Source organism: Drosophila bipectinata, chromosome XL (assembly GCF_030179905.1).
Source record: "Drosophila bipectinata strain 14024-0381.07 chromosome XL, DbipHiC1v2, whole genome shotgun sequence".
In the NCBI taxonomy this organism is placed as follows: Eukaryota; Metazoa; Arthropoda; class Insecta; order Diptera; family Drosophilidae; genus Drosophila; species Drosophila bipectinata.
Genome location: NC_091734.1, coordinates 3,311,221 through 3,336,541, shown reverse-complemented (window position 1 = coordinate 3,336,541; position 25,321 = coordinate 3,311,221). Strand labels below are relative to the sequence as shown.

The window sequence follows — 25,321 nt, the reverse complement described above, 5'->3', positions numbered from 1 at the left end:
AGAAAACTCAACCATTATCCGTAATTCCAAAAAATTGTTTATTCAAATTTATGCTCAAGACACATTTCTTATAATTTGAGTGAAGAAATCATACGAAGAGGAGCCCAGGATCGAGATATATATTTTAAGAATCCTTGAGACAGGATCATAAAATATAGGAAAGGAAAGGAAACCAATGCGGGGACAACTACGACAAAATTGATTACGTTTAATGTAAAATTATAAATATGAATTAAATTAATCAAATTTAATAATAACTTGAATTATATTTAAGTTAATTATGAGTAGTAAGTCAGTAACATAGTTTAGCTTCATAATTCAAAACCAATAAAAAAAAAAATAATAATTAATTAATCATTTAGATAGGATAGTCCAATATGTATGTATGATGTAGGTAATCTGTTTTTTTTTTATTTTATTTTTTTTTTTATCGCCCAAGCCTCGGCCTCCGTCTCCGTTTCCGTTTCCGTTTCTGCCTCCGCCTGTGTCGATCGGTGGTTTTGGAGATGTCATCCTCTACTTGTGGGCGATGGGAATCAGTGTTTCGCCGGCGGTGAGAGCTGGCAATGGGGCATCAACGGTCAGGACACCGTCCTTGCTGAGGGACGAGCGAATCGACTCGGGATTAACGCCCTTGGGCAGCAGGAACTCCCGGTTGTACTCCCTGTAGACGCTCTTTGTGTCCGACTTCTCCTCGTGCTTGGCGTGCACCTAAAGATCAAGAAAGGACATTCAGTTAGGAGGTCTAGAAAGGATCTAGAAGGTATTCTAATCTTACCAAGAGCTTCTGGTCAACGGTCTTCACAACAATCTCCTCGGGGGCGTATTGGCTGACATCGAAGCGCAGTTTCAGGACCTTGTTGTCGCCCTCATCCTGCAGGAAGAGTATACAGGTTAGTGGATTCAACTAAGAGTTGGATTAGATAGCACCTACCTGGATCAAGGGTGAGCTGATGTCGGAGACATAGTTCTGTTGTTTGGGGATTCGCGATGGCAGGGCCGAATTTGTCGTTGAGCTGCAAGGACATCAAGTTTAGAGGTTAAAGGTTAATACATCAAAAGATAAAGAACTAAAATCATATCACAAATGACTTAAATCAAAAAAGTTATACACAATGGGGGGGGAAGGAGGTAGTGGGATCACCTAGTGGTGGAGGTATTGGTGGTTGTGGTGGTGCTGGTCGTGGTCCTGGTGCTGCGAAAGGTTTTTTGCAAAGTGCGTGTAAAGGCCTCCATTTCTAAGACTATCTAGGATGCGACTGATCCCGAAGACGAGCTCCACTAAAGTGTCTACGAGGAGAGCTGTGGTGCGTGCTTGTGAGTTCCATCCCGGGATTGCACTTAAAAATAGACACCCGACATCCGTTTCGGAGCGGTGTTTATGGCTCTACAAGGAAGCAGCTGCCAGCCAGTCCCCCATTCTTGACACACTAAAACATGTGATCTATTTATATAAACATTCCCCATAAAACATCATTTCCCTCTTACAGACGGCCCGGAATAAGGGCATCCCATATGGGATGGTTGCCAAAGAACATAGCCCTCGCCCCCAAAAAGACGGGGTTCCTGTCATCTTTCATAGATCTTTGCAGCAACCCTGTTTGAGTAAGTGCATCCAGTAAGGGGTGGTACTATACATATGTACTATATATATATTTATAGTTCGTGTGCCAAGATCTAAATAGACTTGTTTTCATCTCGAAGACATTTATTTTTATGTTTCTTAGTGGAGTTATACCATCGATATTTGGGGATTTTCTGAAGCTATGTTTATTTTTTAAAGGTTTAACTTTAAGAATTCCAATATTCTGAATGAAATAATTATGTAGCCCATTTTTCAGACACATTTCCCTAAAAAATGATCTTATAATTCTAATATGCTTTGGTTTTCCATGATTTTTGAATAGATTGGTTATCCTTTTTAGTAGGGATATTTAAGATATGATACAATAGTTAAAAAAAACTACTCAAACACTACAATAACACAACTCATAATTAGATACAAAGAAAAGAAAAAGATACTTTTGGGTACAAAGATTAAAAAAAGGAAATTATAATTGGTGCGGAAGTACAAACCAAAAAAAAAGAAGAACATTTTAGTTGGTATACATTTTAGTTATTTTTTTTGTACCTGGTTGTTGTTGTTGTTTTTTTAGTAGAGCTTTTATATATTTATTTATTTATTTTTTTTTAGATAGGAGAGAAGATTATTATAGTATTGAAATAATTGCGGTTGATTATCGTATTCCAAGCAGCAGGGAAGAGAATAGAGAGAAATAGAGGGAAAAGTTATTTATTAAAAAAGGTAATAAAGGTATCTTACAAGAGCATAGGCATTATTACAGGGTATCAGAGTATCAGAGTGATTTAATTCCCGAATTTAACGATAAGAGTGTGCACCTGTTTCCCCCTCCCTCCCGGAAAGAGAGCACGTGTAGCTTTGTGTGTGTGTGATAGAAGAGCCAGCTAGCGTGGCGTCGACCTTGCCTTCTGCAGTGGGAGTTGCGAGGGCGTTGATCGGTGAGGTTGGAGCCGAAAATCAATACCCACACCGGCCACTGGCCACGCTAATGGCTTATTTCAATAACCGTTAGGAGAGAGAGAGACAAGGCCAGACACAACAAGACCCCAAGAACCCCAAGTCTCCTGCGTTTCTACTCCCACTTCCACATGCGCTCCCTGGCTCTCTCTCTCTTTCGGTGTTTAGTTCCTGTCTCTCGACCCCCCGCCCCCCGTCCCCCTTTTGGCACGTATCACGCCGCCAGTGTGTACATACATATATGTGTGTGACTATATCTCTCTGGCATCTGATGACGATGATGTCATGCATATTTTTTCGTTATTGAAAAGCCAAACCGAGGAAACCGAAGAACAAAACGAAAATAAACACGAAATATAGAAACGAGAACAAGCACAAACACAAAATGTTGGCTCTTTTGTTTGCTAGACCCGTTATATACAATATAAACGGTATATGTATGTCTGTGTTGACAGAAGTTTGAAATCAATTATCGATTACTGGTATTAGTGATGACATGTCACTGATCACTATTATCGAATCTCAAAGATAGCCATCTTTTCCGGTGAAATGCAATCACGATCGCTGATCCGCTGATCAGAAATCTAAAAACTGTCAATGATATCATCTTCGGTTTGCTCATTATAATTATCAGCATCCCGCCGGCGCAGCGTAACCAAATAAATGGCCCGGCCTGGCGTGTATCTCATCATTCACTCCACTATAGGAATTTGCATGTGTTGGGATCGGTGTGAGAAAGCTTTTCGCACACTATAGTGCGCCCCCAATCGCTATTTGCATGATAAATAGATATTTGTTCAGCGCACTTGTTTGTTTAAACTACAAAAACACACACTCGAACACTCGAACCCACGAATATTCAAATAACAGCATCCCCACCCACGCGCAAGGCCAATCAGCGAGGCTATAAATCCGCCAGATCGATCATATTGCCAATATATAGTGTTTTTGCACTAGATTTGAGTGAAAAAACAGATGCCTGTATCTGTGGGTATTGGATTTAATCTGATTTAATCGGATATCTATGATAAATACCCCTAATAGTTGCAGAAAAAAAATATTAAATAAAGATGCCAACTGTCGTCTCAAATCACATGACATTTTTGGGAGAACAAGGAATGCAAATAGAAATTAGGAAAAATATGCAAAATAGACATACATACATACGTGTATGTACAGTGTGTACATAACAACAAAAGTATAGTGTGTCCCCATTCTCTAGTGATGCAACTATGATTTCAAATATTTTTGAGTTTGTTTTTTTTTTTAAAAACTATCTAATAATAAATCTTTATTTTGTTTCTTTGTCTGCCAATATTAAAGTCTAAGAATGCCTAGTATAATGGTAGGTTTATTGGCAATACTTTGGCCCTCTGACTCATTCAGTCCGAGGCGCATTAATCGTAGATGTCAAAGGTCGCGAGGTGGGAGGTGGGAGGAGGACGCTACGCATCGATAATTGTTTGGGTTTGCCAGAGGCACCTCTACCTGTATAAACAGGTGCTTCTGTTGGCCAGCAATTTGGGTTAATTTCCTTCGGCTGCCAACTTTTAGCTGGAAATCCGAACTTTGGCAATATAGTAAAGTGAAATGGGGGGGTGATGGGGAATAGAAACTTTGTCATGGTCTGGCCTCCCAATCATAGCAGGACTTGGTGTCGTAGTTGTGGGCTTTGGTTGGCCTCGAAATGGGGAGGCAAAACTTTCATGTTGTGGCCATGCAAATTCAGTGGCAACCAGGGCAACCAGGACACCTTTTAATTGGTATATTTAAGCCTTAAATATCTCCACAAAAAATCCCTATATATTGTTTTTAAAACTCTAAAAATTTATCCAAAAAAATTGGATAAGAAATCGGTTTGATTATGTCATAGGCCGAGGTCGTCAAAACAGTAACCACAACAGCTCTGTTGGCACAGCACAGCCTCGAGTGGAGCGAGCGGAGGAGCTATACCCCCCACCATTGGCGCCCACGCAACGCCACCGCCAAGTGGCACCCGCCAAGTTGATTGAGAGGCGCGACGAGGCGCGCAACCGCGACAGCGGACAGCGACCGAGACGACGTAATTTGTGCCGTGTATTCCGAACATTGTCTTGTTTATCGAGCAAATATTTGGACCATAAACCCCACCGGGGCCCCAATGGCTGCACACCGAATACACACACACACACACACACACAAACCGAGACACGGCACAGGTGAGCGGGCGAAGATCCCTCCCCAAGAAAAGATCTATGTCGGAAAAAATTCCGTTATGCCCCATATAACGGTTGCATAAAGATGGGGAGATGGGGCTGGCGAGGGTGTCGGACACCGGGAGAAGGTGTCGGAACAGAGATACATGTGTTTTCTTGGGTCGGAGACAGAGCCAGACGTAGTAGAAATTAGAACCAGTGACTCATCCTCACCAGAAAAGTATCTAGGGCGGTGTGTTTGTGTGTATTTGTATCTGGTATTTGCTCCTCCAGGCCATCAGCGGCCAGGCGGTGTGTGTGGCAAGATGTATGTACATACATACGCCTCTATATTTAACCACAGCCGCGAAAGACTTATGAGATGATCCAACCCACAGAAAGTCCAACGAAAAAACCAAAACCTAATCTCCCCGAACGAAAAACTGTCAATTCACCCAATCGGTGGGTAGCGATGATAGCGCTCTCTGTTGGCAACCGAAGTCCAATTAAATGATTAAGACTCACCTGGTGGACTCGAAGAAGTTGGCCTCACGGTTCATCAGCTCGTGACGGAACTTGGCCATCTCCTCCTCCATTTTACGCATCTCGGAATCGAAACGTTCGCGGATGTTACTGAACTCCGTATCGATGACACTGAAGTCGCCCAGCTTGATGGGGATATTCCTCTTGTTAGCCTCGGCCATTATATCTGTGATTTGGTAAGTGCTACTGGGGGGGGGCGGCAGTGGTGGCGGTTATATTTGGTGGTGGATGGCTGATGGCTAATGGCTAATGGCTTTCCTTTGAAAAGCACACACTTGGTACGTTCTATACGTTCTGTTTTGTTCTGCTCGACGCGCTTTCGAGCCGTTCACTCGTTCACTTGCTAATCGTCGAAGCAACCAAAAAACAACAAAAAAAACTGGGTAGTACAAAATGTATCTTCTAAATGTATCTGCGCCTCAAGACGTTCGGTTCGCACAGTTTGCCGCGTTTCTGGTTTCTGTTTCTTCTCTTCTCTGGGAGTGGACGCTTTTATACAGCGGTTCGGCCGCAAGAGCTATATGGCGTCGGAGAGCGTTGCACAGTGGTTGTTATCAATCGAAGAAATTATAATAATTTTAATATTAATCAAGTGCTTATTCTAAAAGCCATTTAAGAATTTGTTAAACTAGTTTATAGTTTAAATTAATTTTAATACAACTTATTAACTAAACATTTGTTTAAATATTCTTTAAATATTTTTGAATTAGAACTGAAACTGTTTTTTAAGATCTTTATATTTGAGAAGTTTTTTCTTGAATACTTTATCTTATTTAAATTATTTAAATTTTAATCTAAATTCATTTGTGTTTGTACTATATATCTTTTATAATGATTAAGATATTATTATATATATTTACCTATAACCACTGGAATCTTATTTTGTTCCCTATATTTTATCTTATAAATCAAATAATAAAACTTAAACCTTTACAATATTTACAACTTTTATTCTTTTATAAGAAAGCCATAACAATTATTATTATTTATATATTAAACCCTAAATAAAATGGAATTTAAAGTGCCCAAATATCGCGAAATCGAACCACTGTACCCTACCTAAAGAGAGCACTGGCACCCAAGCACGCACACTCCCAGCCCGCTCTTGCTCTCTTTCCGGCAATATACCCTACTCTCTGAAATGGGGCTTGCTAAGTTATTGGTTATGTTTGTGCATAATGTTGTTTCTTTAATCAAAATAAAGTTTTTTAGGACATCTTTGATATCATGAATGGCCCAGAACTAATTCATTCACCACCCACTGGTGCGTCATGGGCTTCTACGCTCATTCAAAAAATAGGTCCGATGCGTCAACATTTGGTTATTGTAACTGCATATTGACTTACAAACATAGATGTGTATACACTGGCCACTTTCGGACATTGTGTAATATTTTCATTTTTGCCCTTCAGTTTAGTTTTTGAACTTGAAGTTTAAATAGTTTTAAGACCATAAATTATATATAGTGTATACATTTTTAAACCTTTGGTTTTTAGAGTTTCGTACTTATATTTTCTTTATAGTTTTTTTACTTTTGAAATTTTATAGTTTTTGAATGTTTTTTAAAATGTTACCCACTATAATTTCAGGTTCTGAGAAGTCCTAAAGTATCTTTTTGAGTTTTATTCAGTTTCATCATCAAATAATCTATTTATAGAACAAAGATACATCATAAAATAGACTTAAATGTACAAGTTTCTCAATTAAATAAACAAAATAATGCTGTGAAAGGGTATTTGAATCCAATAAAAACCAAAATATACAATATAATATTATATTAAAGTGGGCGAAAGAACTCCAATCCCGGCTTGAAGGTGACCAAACTTTGAATGTGCAACTGCAGTTTCCCGGAACTGCATCTAGTTCCGGAACCTCAGCTTCAAGCGGATGGGGGGGAGGAGGAGGGTTTTCGCTGACGTGTACAGTACAGAAATCGGGTGGGTGGAATCAAAAGTGACTGTGGAAGGTGGCCGGATAAAAATTTGAACCGGTTCGAGATCAACGCTTTTGCACCGTTTTTGGGATTGTGGCGCGAACGAGAGATGATTTGTAACACCGCCAGTGTCGATGGGTCCACAAATTAGCCCCAGTGGGCGGAACGTTGGCGTCCCATAATCGTATATACGTCCCACGACCCCCTCCCCAGCAGTTTGTTTGTAAACAAATCCAAAAAAAAAAAATAATAAAAAAGGTGACTCAGCCAGTCTGGCTGCGATTCGTGTCCCGTGGGGTTCGTGAGTTGTACGGAGCCGAGCTTAGGATGTCCTTTTACGGAGTTCTCGCCGGTACATGGCACATGGCAAATGCAAATGATTTCATATAGAGCCGACTGCACCGAATGCCACTGCAATTAAGTAAACATTTTTATTGAGTACAGTGAAAGCTTTTATATGACAGGCTAATTTGTATTTTCATTATTCGAACTCAGGGTTGGGTAAACAAATTCCCCCACTGCATACATTTTATTCTACAAATTGTAAATAAATGGTATATATATTTCAAAATGTGTATCAGCTATAGAAGAGAGTCTTTTTCTAAAAATGGTTTGGATCGGATTGCAATGAATATAATTTCTAGAATTATTAATACTAGTAGAATATGCTAAAGAATTCCTCCCCAAAGGGAGCATTGACTGTGCACTGGTCCCATTTCCAATTTAAATTCCATTGGGGGCAGCATCAACAGCAACATCAACCGAGAGCTATACAAATAATAATAGATTTAATCATGAATTACGAAAATAAAATGACAATCATCGGTGTGATCAACTCGTTGCGGCTGAGGTGTTTTGCTTTTGGCAGCGGTAGCGCCCACATGGACGCGACTCGGCCGCTAATGCCCCCGAATAATGTCCAAACAATAAACCCGTCCAAATCGGTGACCTTGGAGGCGACAGAATCACTGGCTAAGCTGCCCAGTTGAGCAGAGGCATCCAGAAGAATCAACAACCCAGATCCCCGAGAATAATGCCACGACAACGCATCCATCCGATATCTTTTAATGCAGACAATGGATTTTGGGAATACTATAGATTTTTTTCTGAATAATATATCCAATTGAAATAGATAGATCTAGAATCTATAAGTTTACAGAACTTATAGAGTTTCTATCTTGTATTATACTAGTCACTACTATATTGCATTTTTCAAAGTAACACCCATAAAACCATAATATTTTAGTTTCTAAAGAGATGCCAATATTTTATTCTAAAACTTGCCGCCTTATTCATTATTTAAACAACTATGTATGCTATTTTTAAGAGGTCCATCCCCTCTGGAAAACCCCACCAATAAATACACGTCCTCCCCTTAAAGCTTAAACTTCTTTATTACCTTACCCTGGAACCCTAAAAATAACTATTATAACTATAACTATTCTGTAATAAATACTAGACCCTAAAACAAAAAACAAATTAAGAATTATTGTTATTACACAAATGCATAAATCTAAATACGTTTTCAAGAATGACACATCCTATAGAGTCAAAAAAAATAATAATTTCACCGCATCTGTAAATTTCGAGAGAATCTAGAAAAAACAAATTGCGGGCAAAGCTTTATATTTTCCCCGCGCCATGGCTGGGGAGGATCGGATCGGTTCGGATCGGAGGGAAGGGAAACGAAAACAAAATTTTCCTCACGTCATCGGAATACATGTTCAAGAGCGACGGACATCGGTGAACGCAAAACAGACCCCAAGGATATAGTATATAATTGCTCTAGTCATCCAATAGTATGTCATCTCATTCCCATTCCAAGTCTCGGCAATACCACACGCCCACCCAGCCACCCTTCTGCTGCTTCCCCAACCATATAGCCAAGTCAGAAATCAATCAAAATTTGCTCGCGATGATTTAGCATGGAATTTTTGGCTGATGATGAGAATTTTTCAGTTCGGGCAAATGGCAGCGGCAAATAGCGATCTCCTCCTGCGTGGGAGGCGTATATATATACATAAATACTATACTCTATATATATATATCGGCGTCGGCGTACAAGTCCACCGACTTGCTTGACGACAGCATTCAAAAATGTGTGACAGCCAAGAAAGAAAGTGTTTGTACTCAGGCGAAAGTGCACGTTACATACTGACACATAGCACTTAACATATATGTACAGAAGCATACATTAATTTAGTACAAAAAAAATTAAATCTTATAAATTCTTTAGACAAGCGACAACGTTAATTGTTTGTTCAGGCGCCCACCAAGAACATTTTCACAAATATTTTGATGACTAAACTCATAACGATTTCGTTTTTTAGCCCTATATATGCCATCATTTGTAAAGATTTGTCTAGAAAGAGTCAAACCTTTGGACTCTTGAAATTGTATACTTTAAATAGGGTTTTAATTTAAACAAAAAAATAATAACAAATCATGACTTTTGCTTTTAGTAAATTATTGAAATTTCCATCTAAAAGTAATTTTGCAGCTATGAGATAACAAAAAGAGTTATTATTTAAACTGCTAAATTATAAATTAATTATTATTTAAACTCAAGCTTAACTGTAGTTTTTTATTAAGCTTTTAACTTTTGAAATTTCACAATTTTAAAATTTCAGTTTTGCCCGCCAGTAGTGTTGTTAGCAACACTTATCGATATTTTTTTTTCTGGCAACTCTGTTTGACCCAAGTACGGTCACACGGCTATTAAATGTGTGCGTGTGTATTCCTCAGAATTGAATAAAAAAAAAAAAAATACAAACAATTTCCTTAAACCCAAACAGTGCGACACCTGGGCATTAAGTCAACAAAAAGTATGTCTGCCTATTACAATCTATACACTGGCGACTACGATGACGAGTCTATCGGCGATGAACGCAGCGAGGAAGGTGGGTACAATGGCGTCCATGGTGGCACTTCAAGCTACAAATTCAATCTTATAGATACGGACGACGCCAGTGAAACGGAGTTCCGTAGTGCTCAGCGGTACGGCGGCACCAACGGCACCACGAATACCAACAGTATGGGCAGCAATAGCGAGCTAAAGGAGCAGTAAGTAGGAGCCTATTTCCTTATCACTTTTTATCATTCTTATCCTTATCATCTTCTTATCTCTTCGGAAGGATGTACCAGCATAAGTTACTCAACCTTCAGAAACAGATGGAGGAACTGAATCAGCTCGTCCACCCAGAGTACGTGAAGAGATTAAAAAAGCTGGACACCCAACTGAAAGAACGACGGAGACTGAACGAAATCTATAAAGAGTATATGAGGGAGTGCGTCGAAAGGGACTATATACTGGAGAAGAAGGCCGCCCAGAAGGAGTACGACGAGAAAATGATGGACCTGAAGGACAATCTGATATCGGACTTTGAAGACCGCAAGCGACAGATCGAAAACGAGCGCTACAGCCTTGAACTGACCAATGATTCCATGGAAATTAAGACGACGGTCACCCGGAAGCTGCGAAGGCGACCCAACGAGCCCCTTCCCGTGATCGAGAAACGAAGGAAGCCCGCCACAGGACAGCTTCTGGTCTACCAGCTGGACGATAAGGAAATCGAATCCGATCTCAAGATTATCCAGCGTGGCAAGCCCTTGGCACCCAGTGCCCTCCAAAATGGACTCAGCTCCTATGCCCAGAGCCAGCAACAGCAGCAAGTGCATGGTCTTCTGCCCGAGTCCCCGGTCAGTAGTGGTGGCTATGTGGAGACCCGAATCGAGGACAATAAGCTGCTGTATGAGCGAAGGTGGTTTTGCCGAGGGCAGCAAGTCTACGTGGAAGGCAAGGATATGAGCAAGTTTGCTGCAACCATTACCGCCATTGGCAACGATGTGGTAAGTAGTTATATCCTATTTTTTGATGATTCCTCCATTGATCTCACTCTCCTGTGGCCCTTTTCCAGGTATGGGTGAAGCGAACGAACGAAAGTAAAGTCAAGATCAATATGTCGCACCTGGCAAAAGGTAAAATATCGATAAAGCGACGATAGTTACGGATCCATCAATAGGCCTACGACGATCGAGTCGTAGGTCGCTTTTAATCCAGAGGGCCGCGAGAGAGTATTCTCGTAGCCTGATCATTGTGTGCACAGAAACTTAGGTTAAGCATAAACAAATTTTTAAATTTAAAAACTCAAATTGTAAATAAAACCAATGCTTTTATCAAAATAAAGTCTTTTTTTTATTCAAGATTTTTAAGTTTTTATTTTATTAATGAGATTATATATCCAGAGCTCTTCTTGAGGAGGATCTGTGGAAAAAGATGGAATATGAGTTGTTTTTAATATTTTTTATTTAAAATTGAAACCAAAACTAAATATCTATTAGGCCTGGCTTGGAGGCAGCTTTAAAGGTTAAAGATTTAATCCAAAAACTATCCATGTGGGAGTTCTTCTCCTCCTCTAAGAAACCAGTTTTCTTGGAAACACTTCCTGGAATGCTTTGGAAGATGTCTTCTTGCCGGATTTTGGACCAAGAGGAAGGACTACCAAGCCTCCCTGACATGGCGCTGGTGGCTAAGAACGCATTCCTTGGCAGCAGCAGACTCTCCAGCCACCTAGCCAAGCCTCATCGCTCACTAAGCTCAGCTTCCGGTTATATACTCCTCCAAAGTGCTTCCGTTTCTCCCGCCCTTTTCCTCCGGCTAGATGGACAACCACAACGAAAAAAAAAAAACTGGGGGTTTCACTTGCGCTTGCTTTATAATTCTTCGGTCATAAAACATACACACGCTTCTTCTGAATCTGAAGTGGTTCTGTTGTTCTTGAGGGGAATATTCTTCAGACCATCATTTTTTTTTTTTTGTGTTTAATTTATACATTTAAAAAAAACTGATTCGCGCAGCATTGGTAGTCGCGGGAACTGCTTAGTTGCGGGAGCCGCGTCCGAATCCTCCGCGGAACTCGACCTCACCGGCACCGGGTCCAACATCACCCTTCTTGTCAACACCGCTGCCGCCGGGTGCGCGTCTGTAGGCCGAACGGTCTTCGCCGGTCTTGGAGGCATCGCCAGGGCCGCGGGGTCCGCCGGCAGCTGGACGAGGGCGCACAGTCTCGGAGCGAGCGGGGCGCTTCAGGGTCGAGGGCACAATCTCGGGGGGCAGATGCAGGTAGCTGCGGAGCTCCTCAATGCCCTCGTTGGTGAGGTACCAGTAGTAGTGCCTCCAGGCGAACTGCTCCTTGACAAGGCCGCGAGAGTGCAGCGACTGCAGAGCCTTGATGACGTGCAAGTTGGGGATGGACTCCAGCTCGGGATGCTTCTGGGCGTGGAAGTCCTTCTTGGCCACGATGACACCCTCTTTGAAGAGGTACTCGTAGATGGCTACACGATGGGCCTTTGGCATAAACATGCTGCACAGATAAAAAAAATAGACAAAAAAAATGGTAGTGTATTAGTTGACTTTGTTATGATTGTTGTTGTTTGGTCCGGGACTCCTTTTAAAATGTCCCGTTTGGCGTCATCGAAAGCACAAATCACAAAACACAAACTGCATCAGCTGCAGTGGTGGACGGGGATTGCGGTTTCAATTTGTTTAACTTATCACATAATTGGATTTCGCCACTTTTAATGGATTATTTCACGTACTTTGCGTCTTGAACTTGGCGGAGGACCGGAAAGAAAGGAAAAGAAATCTGACAGCGCTCTTCTTCTTAACCACGCACCAGGGTTGATTCCATCATATCGATATATCGATAGTCATGTTATGTTACCGATTCAGAGTGACCGTTGTGTATATTTAAAGACTTTAAACCGTGAAAACGAATAAGCTTATATTTAAATGACAAATTATGAAATAAATTGCCACAAAAAATATAATCGTTGTGTAAATTATCACAATGAAAACATAATAGAGTAACTGAATGTTGGGAATTTCGTTATTCTTTAAAAAGTGTGGCTGATTTTGTTGAATGACAAAATCTTTTTACTGAAAGCTTAAAGAGATATGGCAGCACTTAAATTTACAAAACTAATTATTTAAAAATGTTTTATTTGGTTTTGTAGTTTGTTTAGAAAGCTTTAGATAGCATATCAGCATAAATACTTTATAAGATTCTACTATCTTATCGTACAAGCTCCATATGATGCTTTCAAGGGTTTTTATTACTCATTCCCCAATACTTCCCCTTTAAATCACTACTCTTCCATTCTTTTAATGGTAGACTTTAAGAACTTGTATATTAATATATATTTTCTACAATATATCATAATAGTTCTTTATAAATTCAAATTAGCGCGCAGAATAAAGCAGTTTAAAGCAGTTAATAAAACACTGCTTGTGGCGAGCTTGGGCAATCGATAAGTTATTCGATTTATGAAATGTAAGCAGTAGTAACGGAAAAAATAAAAGTTTTGTTAGAAAATACGCCAAATCGACTTTTAAATGAATTAAAAGTAATAAATTGAAAGCTTTATTTCTCCGAAACTATTAACTAAAGAAGTAATTTTTGTGTCAATAAGTGATGGTCACACCGTCACACCTGGCAATTACAAAAATGAACCCGCCTATTGGGAAACCTGTTTTTCTCAGCTCAGGTTTTTAAGCCGCACTCTCTCCCGGTTACTACCAGCCGACACTCTCTCTCTCTCTGGGCCATGCAACAAGTGATCACCAGCGTGAACCGTTGTTCCCGAGTTTCCGAATGGAATTTCAAACGCTGCTCGACTGCCGGAGAAGTTTGTTGTGCATTTTTTTTTGGTGCGCGGCGTGCCACGGATTGCAAAAAACAAAAAGAAAAAAAAGTAAAAGATACAATTACCCATTCCCACACTTTAATGTTCAAAGCTACACCATAGCCACCAAGCCACAAAAGCAGTCAAAAATTGAAGTTTTTTTTATGTTTTGTTCGTTGTTATCCACACTCGTCAGTGCCGTGCAATTTATTTGTTCTAAAAAGTAATAAATAAAAAATATATATACAAAAAAAAAAACCTGCAACCAAACAAAAATACAAAATATAGCGAGAGAGAGAGAGCGAAAAAAATAATAATCAACTAAGCGAAATTTAAAGCTCGAGCAGAAGACACGAATGATATCCAATCCGAATTCTTCTCGCTTTTCTTCTAATGTTCTTAGTGACGAAGTGACGTTGAAAGCAGTCGAGAAGAGGAAGAGCCACGGAGAAAGAGAAGCGGAAAGAAGCCACAAGAAGAAGAACCGAAGAAAGAGCTAAAAAAAAGTTATATATATATATAGATAGATATAAAAAAAAATAAAAAACCATCACACACATACACTCGAACACGTAACGCTAGCTGCGAAGCCGGCCGAGACGTCAACGCCGGCAGCAGAACTGTTAACTGAAACGCAAGCCAACAACAACAACAACAGAAGCAACAACAACAAAGCCACAAGTAAGTAATGACCGTAGAGAGGGAATACGGAGAGCAGTACGGTCGGAGAGGGCCAATAATACTCGGGTCTCGGGTATATAGTATGTAGATATAACCTTTTGGTAGCAGCTTGCTGCTCTCTCTTGGAATTCAAATCAGATTCCGAAACAGAATCACGGCCAACAGCAGTAGTAGCAGCACCACCAACAACAACAACAACAATAAAAGCAACAACTGCCAGTGACATTAGAACTAGGATTGGCCAGGTCGATAAAAAAAATAGATACGCTTTTTTATTGAACAAGTTTGAAGCGTTCGTTGGAGGAGTTGGAGGGGGATTATAGGAATTTTTGGAATCTTAGGAGCATGAAAGGTATTTGGAATCTTAATGGTAACTATTTTGGAGTTTATAGATGTTTTTTAAAGAAAAAATTAACATCGATAAGCCTTTAACTGTTTGAAACATAAAAAGAAGAGCTCTCAAATGAGTCTTTCCCTTATTTCTTAAATTTAAAGTAGATTCTATACTTTTGTGTTCTTTTTTTGTATTGCCTTGCTTTTTAAGAAACTTTTTTTGAAAAACTTTTACTTAGAAACCTTTTTTTTAAGTTCCAAAGCCTTGGAATAATTTTTAAAGATTTTTAAGAGCTTAAGTTTAGACAAAATCTAGGATATTTACTCTATAAAATGGAGCTCTTTTTGTTATTTTAAAATTTAGGGTATGTATAAAGTGCGTTTATTGCAAATAAAAAACATAAAAGTCATATTTTTATAGTTAGCAGTATTAGTAATATTTTCAAGCCTAGTTATGCTAAAATTTAACATATTCTATTACCTTTTATAGAAAAAAGTTATTAAGAAGATAGAAGATTTAGCTACGAAAGTCTTGAGAGAAGCTAAAAAAAATAACCATAAATGAAACTACAAAAAATTCCACTCTCTCTCTTTGAATATTTGCATATTTTTAATATATTTTGAATGACTAGATTATTGCTTCCGAGTTTTTAAAAAACTTGTATGCAAAATATGGCCAAAATACAAGACCAAAATATAGGATGCCAGTAGCTTATATACATAGTTTCTAGATGATTTAAAGACAAGACTTTTTTCTATCAGAATCTGTTTATATACTTAAAAATCTCCAAAAATATATAAGCCAAAAGCCAAACTGTCAGTCAATTAATCAGTATTGCCAATGCCACTGCCATTGCCCCACTCCCTCGAAAGCCCAGCACCATTACCATTTAGCAATTACCCATTCCAATAGTGGGCTCTCCGAATCGCCCCCATCATGGCTAATTATAGAAAAAGTGTTGATTGCCTTTCGGTTTTTCGTCGTTGTTTTTGTTGTTTATCGTCTCTGACCATGAGCTCATCCCGGAGATGCAGTCTAACTGGGCTCCAACAAATGTTGCACGTGCGCCCTGAGACTCAAGCATTCTCTGGCCACAGATGTCTAAAAAGTGGCTAAAATGTTATGAGATGGGGGGGACCTGTTCTCTTCTGTTCTGGGACCGAATGCGATCGATTTCAATTTGTGTAACGGTACCGACTGCATTTGTTGCATAAGCTCGTCCTAACGGTTCTCCGAATGGCAGTGGCCAGTGGTCTCAACCTGCCACATATTTATGTTTTTTTTTTCTTTAGGGATTCCAATCAGATGTCTCGATTGGTCTCTTTTTGTTGTTGGTTTTTTTTTTTTTTTTTGGTTTTTGGCCATTGGTTTTGGCAAATCATGCCAAGAACGCGACTCGACGCGGCTATTTGCTGCTGCCAACAACGGTATACGATGGCAATACAGTTAGGCGTGCAAAAAGCCAGAAAAAAAAATGAAGAAATATACTCTGTATATACATATATATATAAAGAATCGACGAAAAAGCAACGCTAAAGCTATAAAACAAAAAAAAATTGGTGGTGGCGCAAAAGAAAACTGGTTCCGGCCATCGAAGAATGCCGCAGCGGCTTGGCCACTTGGCCAGGTCCGAATGGTTTTTCTATACAGCTCTATGTATGTGTGTGTGTGTGTCTCTGTATGTGTGTGTGTGCGTGCCACTTCCGTACAACAACGCCCTGTCCCCTAGCCCCTTTTTTTTTCTTCATCTCTTTCCCGGCATAGTTAGCCTCTCCCTCATAGTTGCTCCATCTCTCTCACTCACTCTCTCAAGACTTTGGAATTCTTGCGTTCGAGTTCGCTGCCTAAGTCTTTTGTTTTGCCTTGCTACACGCCGTGTTTTCTTATCGCTGGTAGAGTTTTCATCCACTGTCAGTGACAGTGTGTCTTTATTATGAATATAATTTAGGAAAAAAAATAAGGAATAATAATTCTTACAATTTTTAACATTAATTTAGAAAAAAGAAAGTTTTAATAGTTTTCTGTATATTTTTGTTACCTTCAAAATTGTATTTTTTTATTAAAGCCTTATAATACATAGTTTTAAAATGAATCTTTATTAAAAATAACTACCACTAAATATTCCTCAGATGTATCTCTTAAGATATCTACTAAGAAATCCCTATTTTCTTGCTCTAAAATATATTTTCCTTTAAAAACTCCTTCAAGATAAAATCATAAACCAACAGTATTTATTATTTCCTTACCTAGCTTGTCTTTTATTTATTTTTTTTATGCCACTTGCAGTATCCATCTATTTATTTTTTTTGCTTACTATTCGCTTTCGAGCTCATTTTCATGCTGGCGACGCTGGAAGAAAGAGCTCCCCAGTGCCGCAAATGCTAAAAAATGCATAACAAAAGGCAAAGCAAACACCAATACCAATATCTTGTATACCACTGGGGCTAACATGGCCCAAACAATCACTCACACTCATGCTAATGCGACAAAGATGTTAATTGACTTTTACTTTATTTAAACAAAATAGTCACAGTCACAGGCGGCGAGTCACAGAAGAAAACCGCGACACGAAACCTCCAACCGTTGCTGCCATCTCTCCCCATTGAGTGAAATTTTTTTAATTTACCTTACGTTTTTTTATTATTATTATTAATTTATTGTTTTTTCAACCCCCTCTCCTCCATATTTTTTGTTTCGGTTTTGTTAACTTTATTTATAAATAAAAGAAATAAGAAACATCTCTGGTTCTTCGTCATCGATTTCGTTTTTCGATCGAAAGCCTACACGTTGTTATTAAGTTTTTAATCGATTTGAATGATGCGATAATTGGTGGCATCCAAAATTCATTTGGCCTGGGAACTCAGCCATCAGAGCCATCAGAGCCATCCGAGGTGTTTTGATTTAATAAATTCGATAATAAAGGGTTTTTAATAAATTGGGTTACAAATTGGAAATTATATTTTTGAGAAAGTTTAAGAGAACATTGCGATAATGATGGCGAAGGGATTTTCTTATAGAGTTTGTGGCACAATATGGCCCTACCTTCTTGGCCACCAAACTTGCCAAGGCCTACATACCAAAAACGCCCTCAAAAAATCGCAGCTGTTTTCCATTTAAAAATCTGACAATGTGGTGGGCGCTTGTTTCCTTTTAGATTTTAATAATTAAAAAAAGCTCCAAACCTAAAAGTTAACTATTGTATTTGTTGCCTTGTTGCATGTTGGCCATGTTGCGGGTGCGGCATTGCAAAAAAAAAGTGGCACTCCTCCAAAGCAGACAAACCCAAGTGACACCCTCGATCGATCGTTAGAATACTTTATGCACTCCGCCTGCCACTTTCAATTGTTGTCTTTGTTTTTGTGATTTTGTGTGTTGTTTTTTAGGAGATTTCCCTTTTTTTTTTGTTGCCTCTGCGTGCATAAACTTATCCATACGCCGGAGTATCTGTATCTGTAGCTGTGACTCCGTTTGTCTGTGTTCGAGTATCTGTGGCGCGTATTTGTGCGAATGTGTTGGTGATCGATGAGCAGCAAACCTGGCAACATGGCGCGCTTTTTTTTTTTTATATTTTTCTCCAAAGGTTTATTGGCCTTTTGGCTTACTCTCTTCAGTGTGTGTGTGTCGCCATTTTAGCTCGAACTTGGCTCTGGCTCTGACTCTGACTCTGGCTCTGGCTAGTGAAATCGTGCGCTGACTTCGACTTGGACTTCTTGCTAAATATTTCTTCTTTCTACATAAAATTTTCTATTTGTCCAACCCGAAAAAAGCAAAAAAAAAATAGAGGTATGTGCTTAGGCAGCAGGGCAATTAAGCCGCTTACTGCAACAACACGGTATAATATATGGCTAGTCACCTCCCTAGACAGGCCACAAGTGTGTGCCTGTTGACTGTTTTTGGCCAAAGCTTTTAGCCAATAAGTCAAGCTGTCAGTCAGGCAGTCAGGCATCCAGACATTCAGCCATCCAGCCAGCCAGACTAGGTTTAATTGAATCGGGCCTGGCCTGAAGAAGAAAAGGCTCTTTGGATCTTTTATGCTTGAATTGTGATTATGATTTGGCTTTAAAAATTATGGCCTTTCTGAGTTAGCTTATCATTATTTTTTGATCAAAAAACACACACGCAGCCGACGAAGGAAAAAACGAAAGCCAACTTGCATATCGAAAAGCCATAAACTTTGAAAATTATTTCAAACATCAGCAATAAATAATAAATAATGCATAATTGTAGCGAATGTGTTAAGTGGGTAACAAAAACGCAACTCGAAAGTAAACCAAAAATAAATCGCAATTAATTGCAGCTCACAGTAGCTAGTTGCAAGTTGCAGTTCGACAAACTGAATCTCAATTATGAAAACCAAAACAAAATCGTTTTAATAAACAATTTAATTAAAGTTCGCATTTGGTTGTGCGTGTGTGTAGTGTGATGGCACTCCACTTGAGTTTCACTTTGTGGCAGCCACCAAGCTGCACCCCTCTGCCCAATGTTTTTTTTAGGGCCCATACAAATATTTCAGCTATGCCAAGAATGTGTCCATACCCTCAAAGCTAGAAACTAGCTCTGCCAGACAATGAAGCACATTTTTCAGAGGTTTTTTTTTCCACCAAACCAACACCTGAGTTTATGAATAACTTAACATTTAAGCGTTTAAGCAGGTGCGGTCGGCCATGGGTGTGTGTGAGTGTGTCATAGTTGATAACAAATCATTTTTAGAAATCGAACAAAACACTGCTTATAAAAATTCAAAGATTTTTCGGTTTTTTGGCCGTCATGGGAACTGCTTGAATTTTGGTAATACTTCCCATAGGAATATGTTAATGAGAAGATAGGAATAGTTTCTAGAATGGTACATAGTTCTAGTAATTATGGTAATTTTTGTTGTCTTTTTCAGAATTTTTGATAAAAATTCGAAAGACTTAGGCAACAAACTTGATGATTTGCTTAGGTCTCTTTTTAGAGAATTTGTCTTTTATTTGTTCTAGTTTTTGAGATATTTGTAGAAAAACTCTTCAGAAAATATAAAAAGTATTTAAGCTATAAATTTTAAAAGATTAAATGCATTAAAACGTAAGCATTTTTCTAGAATTAAAATAAAGTGAAAAGCCCTGCTTTTAGACTGGAATCTGGCCAGCATTTTACTTAAGTTAAAGGCTTAAATAAAGTAAAAATATAATGTTTTTAGTAAATTTACATATTCAAAACAAATATTCATAAGATAAATTTTTTAAATATATTTTATTTAACCCGAAAACGAAGTTATAATAATTTCCTATTATAGGAAAGAAGATGCAGCCCTGCAGTTTAGCTTTTTTAATCTAGCTAGCATTTAATTAAAGTTTAGAGCTAAGAATCAATTAAAAATAAATGTTTTTTTTATAATTTAGCATATTTCAAACATCTATTTTGTTTAATATATTTTGTTTAAATATTTTTCTTAAGCAAAAAACTTAACAAATCAAAGAAAACCAACACATATCCTAAACACTTGCTTGATATCCATATCTTTCATATCTTATTTATTAAAATCTAAACAAATCTTAAATAAATCATACACCTGCATATTTTTGATTTAAAAAAATCTTAAGAATTGTGCCATATCCGTTTGTTTGTTGTTGCCAAGTCGTATGAATTTTTTACGAATGATTGAACAATTGGTTTCACACGGAATTCTTCTGATTGTTATTCCACATCATTGGATATTTGCTCATTGATTACGAACTCTCATGATTATGTTTTAGTGTTGTTGTTGTTAAGGCAGCTTCAATTGTTTTTGTTGTTGTTGTTGTAGTAGTTCTTGTTTGGCTTTTTGTTGTTGTTGTTGTTTTTTAGCATCAAACGTGAACTGCAAGGCAGCAACGTCTTAGCATTGGAATGCGGTCGAACTCGTACTTTAAGCCAAGATATTTTAGCTCTTTTTTGTTGTTATTGTTGTTGTTATTGTTGTTGTGTAACCAAAAAAAGATCCAAAAGAGAGGGAGCTAGCTACCTAGGCTAGAAAGAGATGAATGAAAATGAATGAAATTTTGGATCTACGAAACGAGTTGCCACTCGGGTATATGTTGACTCTATTAATTCGTAAGCACTTGCCACTTGGCCAGCATTGGTTACTGGGCCAGGCCCAAAGACTCCAATTTCCAAGTCGTACAAGCCATATCCGATTGACTCACTTTTCAAGACAAGTCAAAAACCAAAAAAAAAAATAAACTGCATGAATCAAATCCAAAAAGCCAAAGCCAATCCAATCAAATGGCGACAACCTGGCTTGTTGCTTTTGGGCATAAATATTTATGTATATGTGTTAAAGGTATTTTGCCGCAAAAAAAAAAAAAACAGGTGAAAGTTGTGCCTGAGAAAAGGCCAACAGACAAAACACCAACAACAACAACAAACCGTTGCCACCAAAAACAATAACAATAAGAAGCATTTCTTTGGAGAGTTTGTCTTTTTTTTCGGAATCTGTTTAATATTCTTTTTGGCCAACCTATATATTCCTGGGCGGTTGGAATTTCATTATTTATGATATGGCTTTTGATTTTTTTTTGGAAATTTCTTAATGAACTTGCATTTTTTTTATTCCAATCATAATTTTAAATACATTCTTTACATATTAATTTGGAGAGATATTTCCCTTTGAACTCGATTCCTTTTTATTAATTCTTTTCTATTAAGTTTAGCCTTTCTAAAAGTTTTTCTTTCTGTGTCTCTGGTGTTGCATTTCATTGCACTTCACTCGGTCTCGGTTGGCAAACATTTTCCAACAGTTATATATAGATATACAAAAGATATATCTATATATCTCGAAATATTTTACTTTCATTCATAGAGCGGCCTTCGCGTCATTGACTTGAAAACGTCGACATTCACTGTGGAATCGCTCACGATTACAATCACAATCTTGTTTATACAGATCTACCTATATACTATCTTAAATATATATATATACATCAAGTCTGATAAGCTGCATGAGCAACTATTTTTGAATGGTATTATGGAAAGGTGCAATAATTACGTGAATTTTATGCTTTAATTACAACCTTACTTATTAAATTTTTGTTGTATCATTTCTTATAGCAATGAATCAACCGGTTTGAAGACCTCTGCCACGCCCCCTATCCATTTCCCAGAGCAGATCCAGTAGAGATATTATCCGCGCACATCCGCGCGCATTTGGTAGAAGCGAAAGCCACGGGGAGCTGCTGGAAAGTCTCGTTTACGTGGACCACCTGACCTGACCAGGACCAGACCAAGGAGAATCTTGAGAAGGAGGAGCTAGCAGCTAGCCAAGAGTGAGCCATGGACTGGGCCGAAGGCGATCTGGTTTGGTTCGATCCGGGGATGGGTCATCCCATACCCGGTGAGATCCAGGAAGTGCATCGCGCTGCTCAGGTGATTGTTGTCCAGGCGCTCATCAAAGGAAAGGTTAGTATACTTATGGTTTAACATTCTTCACAAGAGTTGGGACTTTAGGACCAAAATCTTTAGAAAAGTACCAGGTATCATATCGTCTTTCAATTTTTAGAGGTTTCTCTTCAAAAGTAAACTCTTCTTCAAAATTATACCATTTTTAAAACCAAATATTTTCCAAAACCCAAACCCGAAACCGTTTTTCCAAGTGCATTTAAAGAAATCATTATTTTTCGCACTCACTGTACCGATTTCACACCTCTGTTGACCCAAAACCCATGAACGTTTAGTTTTCGTGGCCCACTGTTTGGTTTTTCAATTTGTTTTCGGTTTTCGGTATTTGGTTTTTGGGTTTTGGGTTTTCGATTTCGCCTCGGCCCATGAATGCTTTTCACTATTTTCACCCCGACCCATACTGTTTGCACTCACTGTGTGTTTATATATTTTTTTTATTTCGGATTTTCGCCGACGAGGGCCCCTTTTGTCGGAATTTATGGAATGTGTACTCTAGCCGGGATTTATGGGCCAATTTTGTAGCCAACATAGTGAAGCCAAACATTGGCTTGCCAGTTGGATGTTTTTTGTTTTTTTTGTTTAAGGTGGAATGGTGTGTTTACTGTAGAGGTTTGCTCGAGGACCGACTGTACTCTGGGCAACTAAATAATTGCACTCGACTGGACCAGGCGCGTTTCCTTTTTCCTTTCCGTCGGCGGTCGAGGGGAGCAATTATGAGGAGCAATCACTGGCTAGTTGCCAGCATTAGCTGGAGGCACTGAAAAAAAATATTTTGAGTTTTAATAGCTCTTCTTAAATCATAGAGAAAGAAGTTCTTTAAAAGCTTTTTAGTTTTCTTTTTTCTGGAAATTTAGTTTGAATGTTATGGTTATTTTTAAAAATTATTTGCATTTAATATTCGCACTTGAGTATTTTTGGGTGCTTCTATAATTTGTAGAAAATATTTTTTAGCCAAGTTTTTACTTTTTATTTGCCAAATAATTGTTACTTTTTATTTGCAAAAAAAAGTAGGAAAGAAAACTGTCATCATACCATATATTTAATACATAATAAGTAGCTCTGGTACTTTTACAGACAAGACTTTTAAAAAGAAAGCTATAGTTTATTATTTTGTTTAATATTTTAATAATATTTGCATGTTTTAGGACTTAAATAATTTCTTAACTAAGTTTGAGAAAGTTTACTTAGTAAAAGTATTAGAAAATCATAAGAAGCTTCAATGTTTTTAGGTGTCTGTTAGAAACTTCATGCTACCTTTTAGAATTACCTTTTTTTTAGACCACTTTTTTCTCAAATAAAGTTATCTCAGTGCACCTGCAGTAGCATAACGTTAACTGTAGCGGTACCAGCTGCCAGATTGTAAAAAAGAATAAAAAAAAACCAGTCACATGTGACTTGCATCCTGTTCCAGGTGAACCTGTTCCAGAACCATGTGTTCTACAGTTGGCCGAGGATCTTCAATCTCAGATCCCAGAACAGATATGATTGGTTAGGATCATGGTTCTTGGGGATAATAGTTCTGGGGATAATAGTTCTTTACCTTACCAGGTGCTGAGAGGTGTAATCAAAGAATTTAATCAATTATTGAAAAGAGTAGTGCGTAAAAGTGGGCAGTCTTCTATTTTTTATTATTGCAGAAGATTTAAGAAAAAATTAAAGAAATTAAAGAAAACTGAACCATTGTTATGGTATATAGCCTACAAAGCTTGTGATTTTTAAAGTAAAATATGTTTGTTTATAAAATATAAATCTTAAAAGTAAAAGTAAAGACTACCAACTTAAAAGTTGACTAAACTTTAGAGTAAATCTTAAAATATGACCTCCTGTAACTCATATTTCCGTTGTGTACTTTTAGGGATGACCAGTATAATTTAATGATTTATTTTCTACTTAATAAACTACTAGAAAAATCTATTAATTAATCAAAAATAGTTTAAAAACTTTAACAAATCTTCGTGTTTTTCTAGAGACTTTTCACGCCCTTGTTTGTTTGTTTTTTTTTGATTAAATGACATATCCCCTCCGCCTCACACGAAGCTTGAAGAATGAAAATTGTAGACCGAAGAAGACCGAGACTCAGAAGACGGCTGAAGACTGAAGAGCCCAAGAACCGGATCTGGGTTTTGGTATTGATCTTGGTGTCTCAGAGATGGATTTAGAGATGGAGAAAGTCCCACACATTCTCCGTCTAATTGAAAGCCGATCGATCGGGTTTCTTCTTTCTTTCTTTGATTTCTATTTAGTTTCTTGATGCTCTATAGTTTTGATTAAAATTTAATTAGTTTCCACTTAAAATAGAGTATTTAGAATTAGAATTAGAATAAAATATAGTAATATAAAGTTCTTTCCAAAAATTCTTTCAAAGAGTATACCCACTTCGTTGTAGTTTCTTGTTTATTTTTTGAATTTTATTTGTTTTGGTTGCGGAGAGTGTGTTCTGGTAACTTGGTGGCTGTAACAGGAGTGTCATCTGGTCTGGTCGGGTTCCAACTAGTGGTCCGGCTCCCCATCTCCTCCAACTCCACCAATTGGCTACAAAAAAAGAACGTGTTTTGGTTGGAAAAACCGTTTTAGAAACGTTTGGGGAAAATTGTGGCAGAGCCACTCCGCCAGAATCCGATTCCTTTCAGTTGCATTCGAGGCGTCTCTCGTGTGGCACGATCTGGATCTTGTTTTGTACTCTTTGTGCCAGTTTTTTTGTGGAATTTTGTTATATTTTTGGGCTGGCTTCCGGATGCGCATCGTCCGGTTCCACTTGGAGCCCTGGCAGCGTGGCGGCGGCGGCTCGATCACCCCCAGTCCCGCCCAGTCGCCATCGCTGGGCCTGCTCTCGCCCCATGTCCTGCGCCGCCAGCGCCCGGCCAGCCTCGACGAGGTGGAGGGGGCCGACTTGCCGGCCCTGTCCGCCCACCATCCGGCCCTGCCCGCCAGTCGGAGGCGCCGCTTAAAGTGCCACCGCTATCCCCAGGTGGTGAAGCGGCTGTCGACTTTGTGCAGCGATGTGATAGCCCGCCATG

The 25,321-nt window shown here is 38.5% G+C and overlaps 4 protein-coding genes across 7 annotated transcripts in view; 2 read left to right on the top strand and 2 right to left on the bottom strand.

Annotated features, from left to right (window-relative positions):
- Positions 1–14: 14 nt before the first annotated feature.
- On the bottom strand, positions 15–5,735 carry LOC108134124 (heat shock protein beta-1). 3 transcript variants are annotated; one of them, XM_017254325.3, is made up of 5 exons: positions 5,239–5,735; positions 2,132–2,161; positions 935–1,016; positions 779–874; positions 15–711 (listed from the first exon to the last, which is right to left on the bottom strand). In XM_017254325.3, the coding sequence occupies exons 1-5, from the start codon at positions 5,415–5,417 to the stop codon at positions 517–519; spliced, it is 582 nt and encodes a 193-aa protein (XP_017109814.1). In that variant the 5' UTR covers positions 5,418–5,735; the 3' UTR covers positions 15–516. The 3 variants fall into 3 exon arrangements, with proteins under 3 accessions (XP_017109814.1, XP_017109815.1, XP_017109816.1); XM_017254326.3 differs by lacking the exon at positions 2,132–2,161 and having other exon boundaries at positions 5,239–5,734; XM_017254327.3 differs by lacking the exons at positions 2,132–2,161; positions 5,239–5,735 and adding an exon at positions 1,145–1,286.
- A 4,152-nt stretch (positions 5,736–9,887) lies between these two features.
- LOC108134126 (sin3 histone deacetylase corepressor complex component SDS3) lies at positions 9,888–11,375 on the top strand. Its single transcript, XM_017254330.3, has 4 exons — positions 9,888–10,089; positions 10,144–10,252; positions 10,324–11,038; positions 11,107–11,375. Exons 1-4 carry the CDS (start codon positions 10,017–10,019, stop codon positions 11,191–11,193), a joined length of 984 nt encoding a protein of 327 aa, XP_017109819.1. The 5' UTR covers positions 9,888–10,016; the 3' UTR covers positions 11,194–11,375.
- Positions 11,376–11,885: 510 nt separating this feature from the next.
- Positions 11,886–12,940, bottom strand: RpS10b (Ribosomal protein S10b). The gene is made up of 2 exons (XM_017254331.3): positions 12,788–12,940; positions 11,886–12,552 (listed from the first exon to the last, which is right to left on the bottom strand). Exon 2 carries the CDS (start codon positions 12,549–12,551, stop codon positions 12,069–12,071), a length of 483 nt encoding a protein of 160 aa, XP_017109820.1. The 5' UTR covers position 12,552; positions 12,788–12,940; the 3' UTR covers positions 11,886–12,068.
- Positions 12,941–13,841: 901 nt separating this feature from the next.
- Myo10A (Myosin 10A) overlaps positions 13,842–25,321 on the top strand; it is a 33,459-nt gene continuing 21,979 nt past the window's right edge. Inside the window, exons 1-3 of one of the 2 annotated variants that reach the window (XM_017254298.3) lie at positions 13,842–14,554; positions 21,957–22,303; positions 25,038–25,320. In XM_017254298.3, coding sequence (XP_017109787.2) covers positions 22,179–22,303; positions 25,038–25,320 — 408 coding nt within the window. In that variant the 5' untranslated portion in view covers positions 13,842–14,554; positions 21,957–22,178. Of the gene's footprint in view, positions 14,555–21,956; positions 22,305–25,037; position 25,321 lie in introns of both variants that reach the window. The other variant, XM_017254295.3, reaches the window with a different exon arrangement.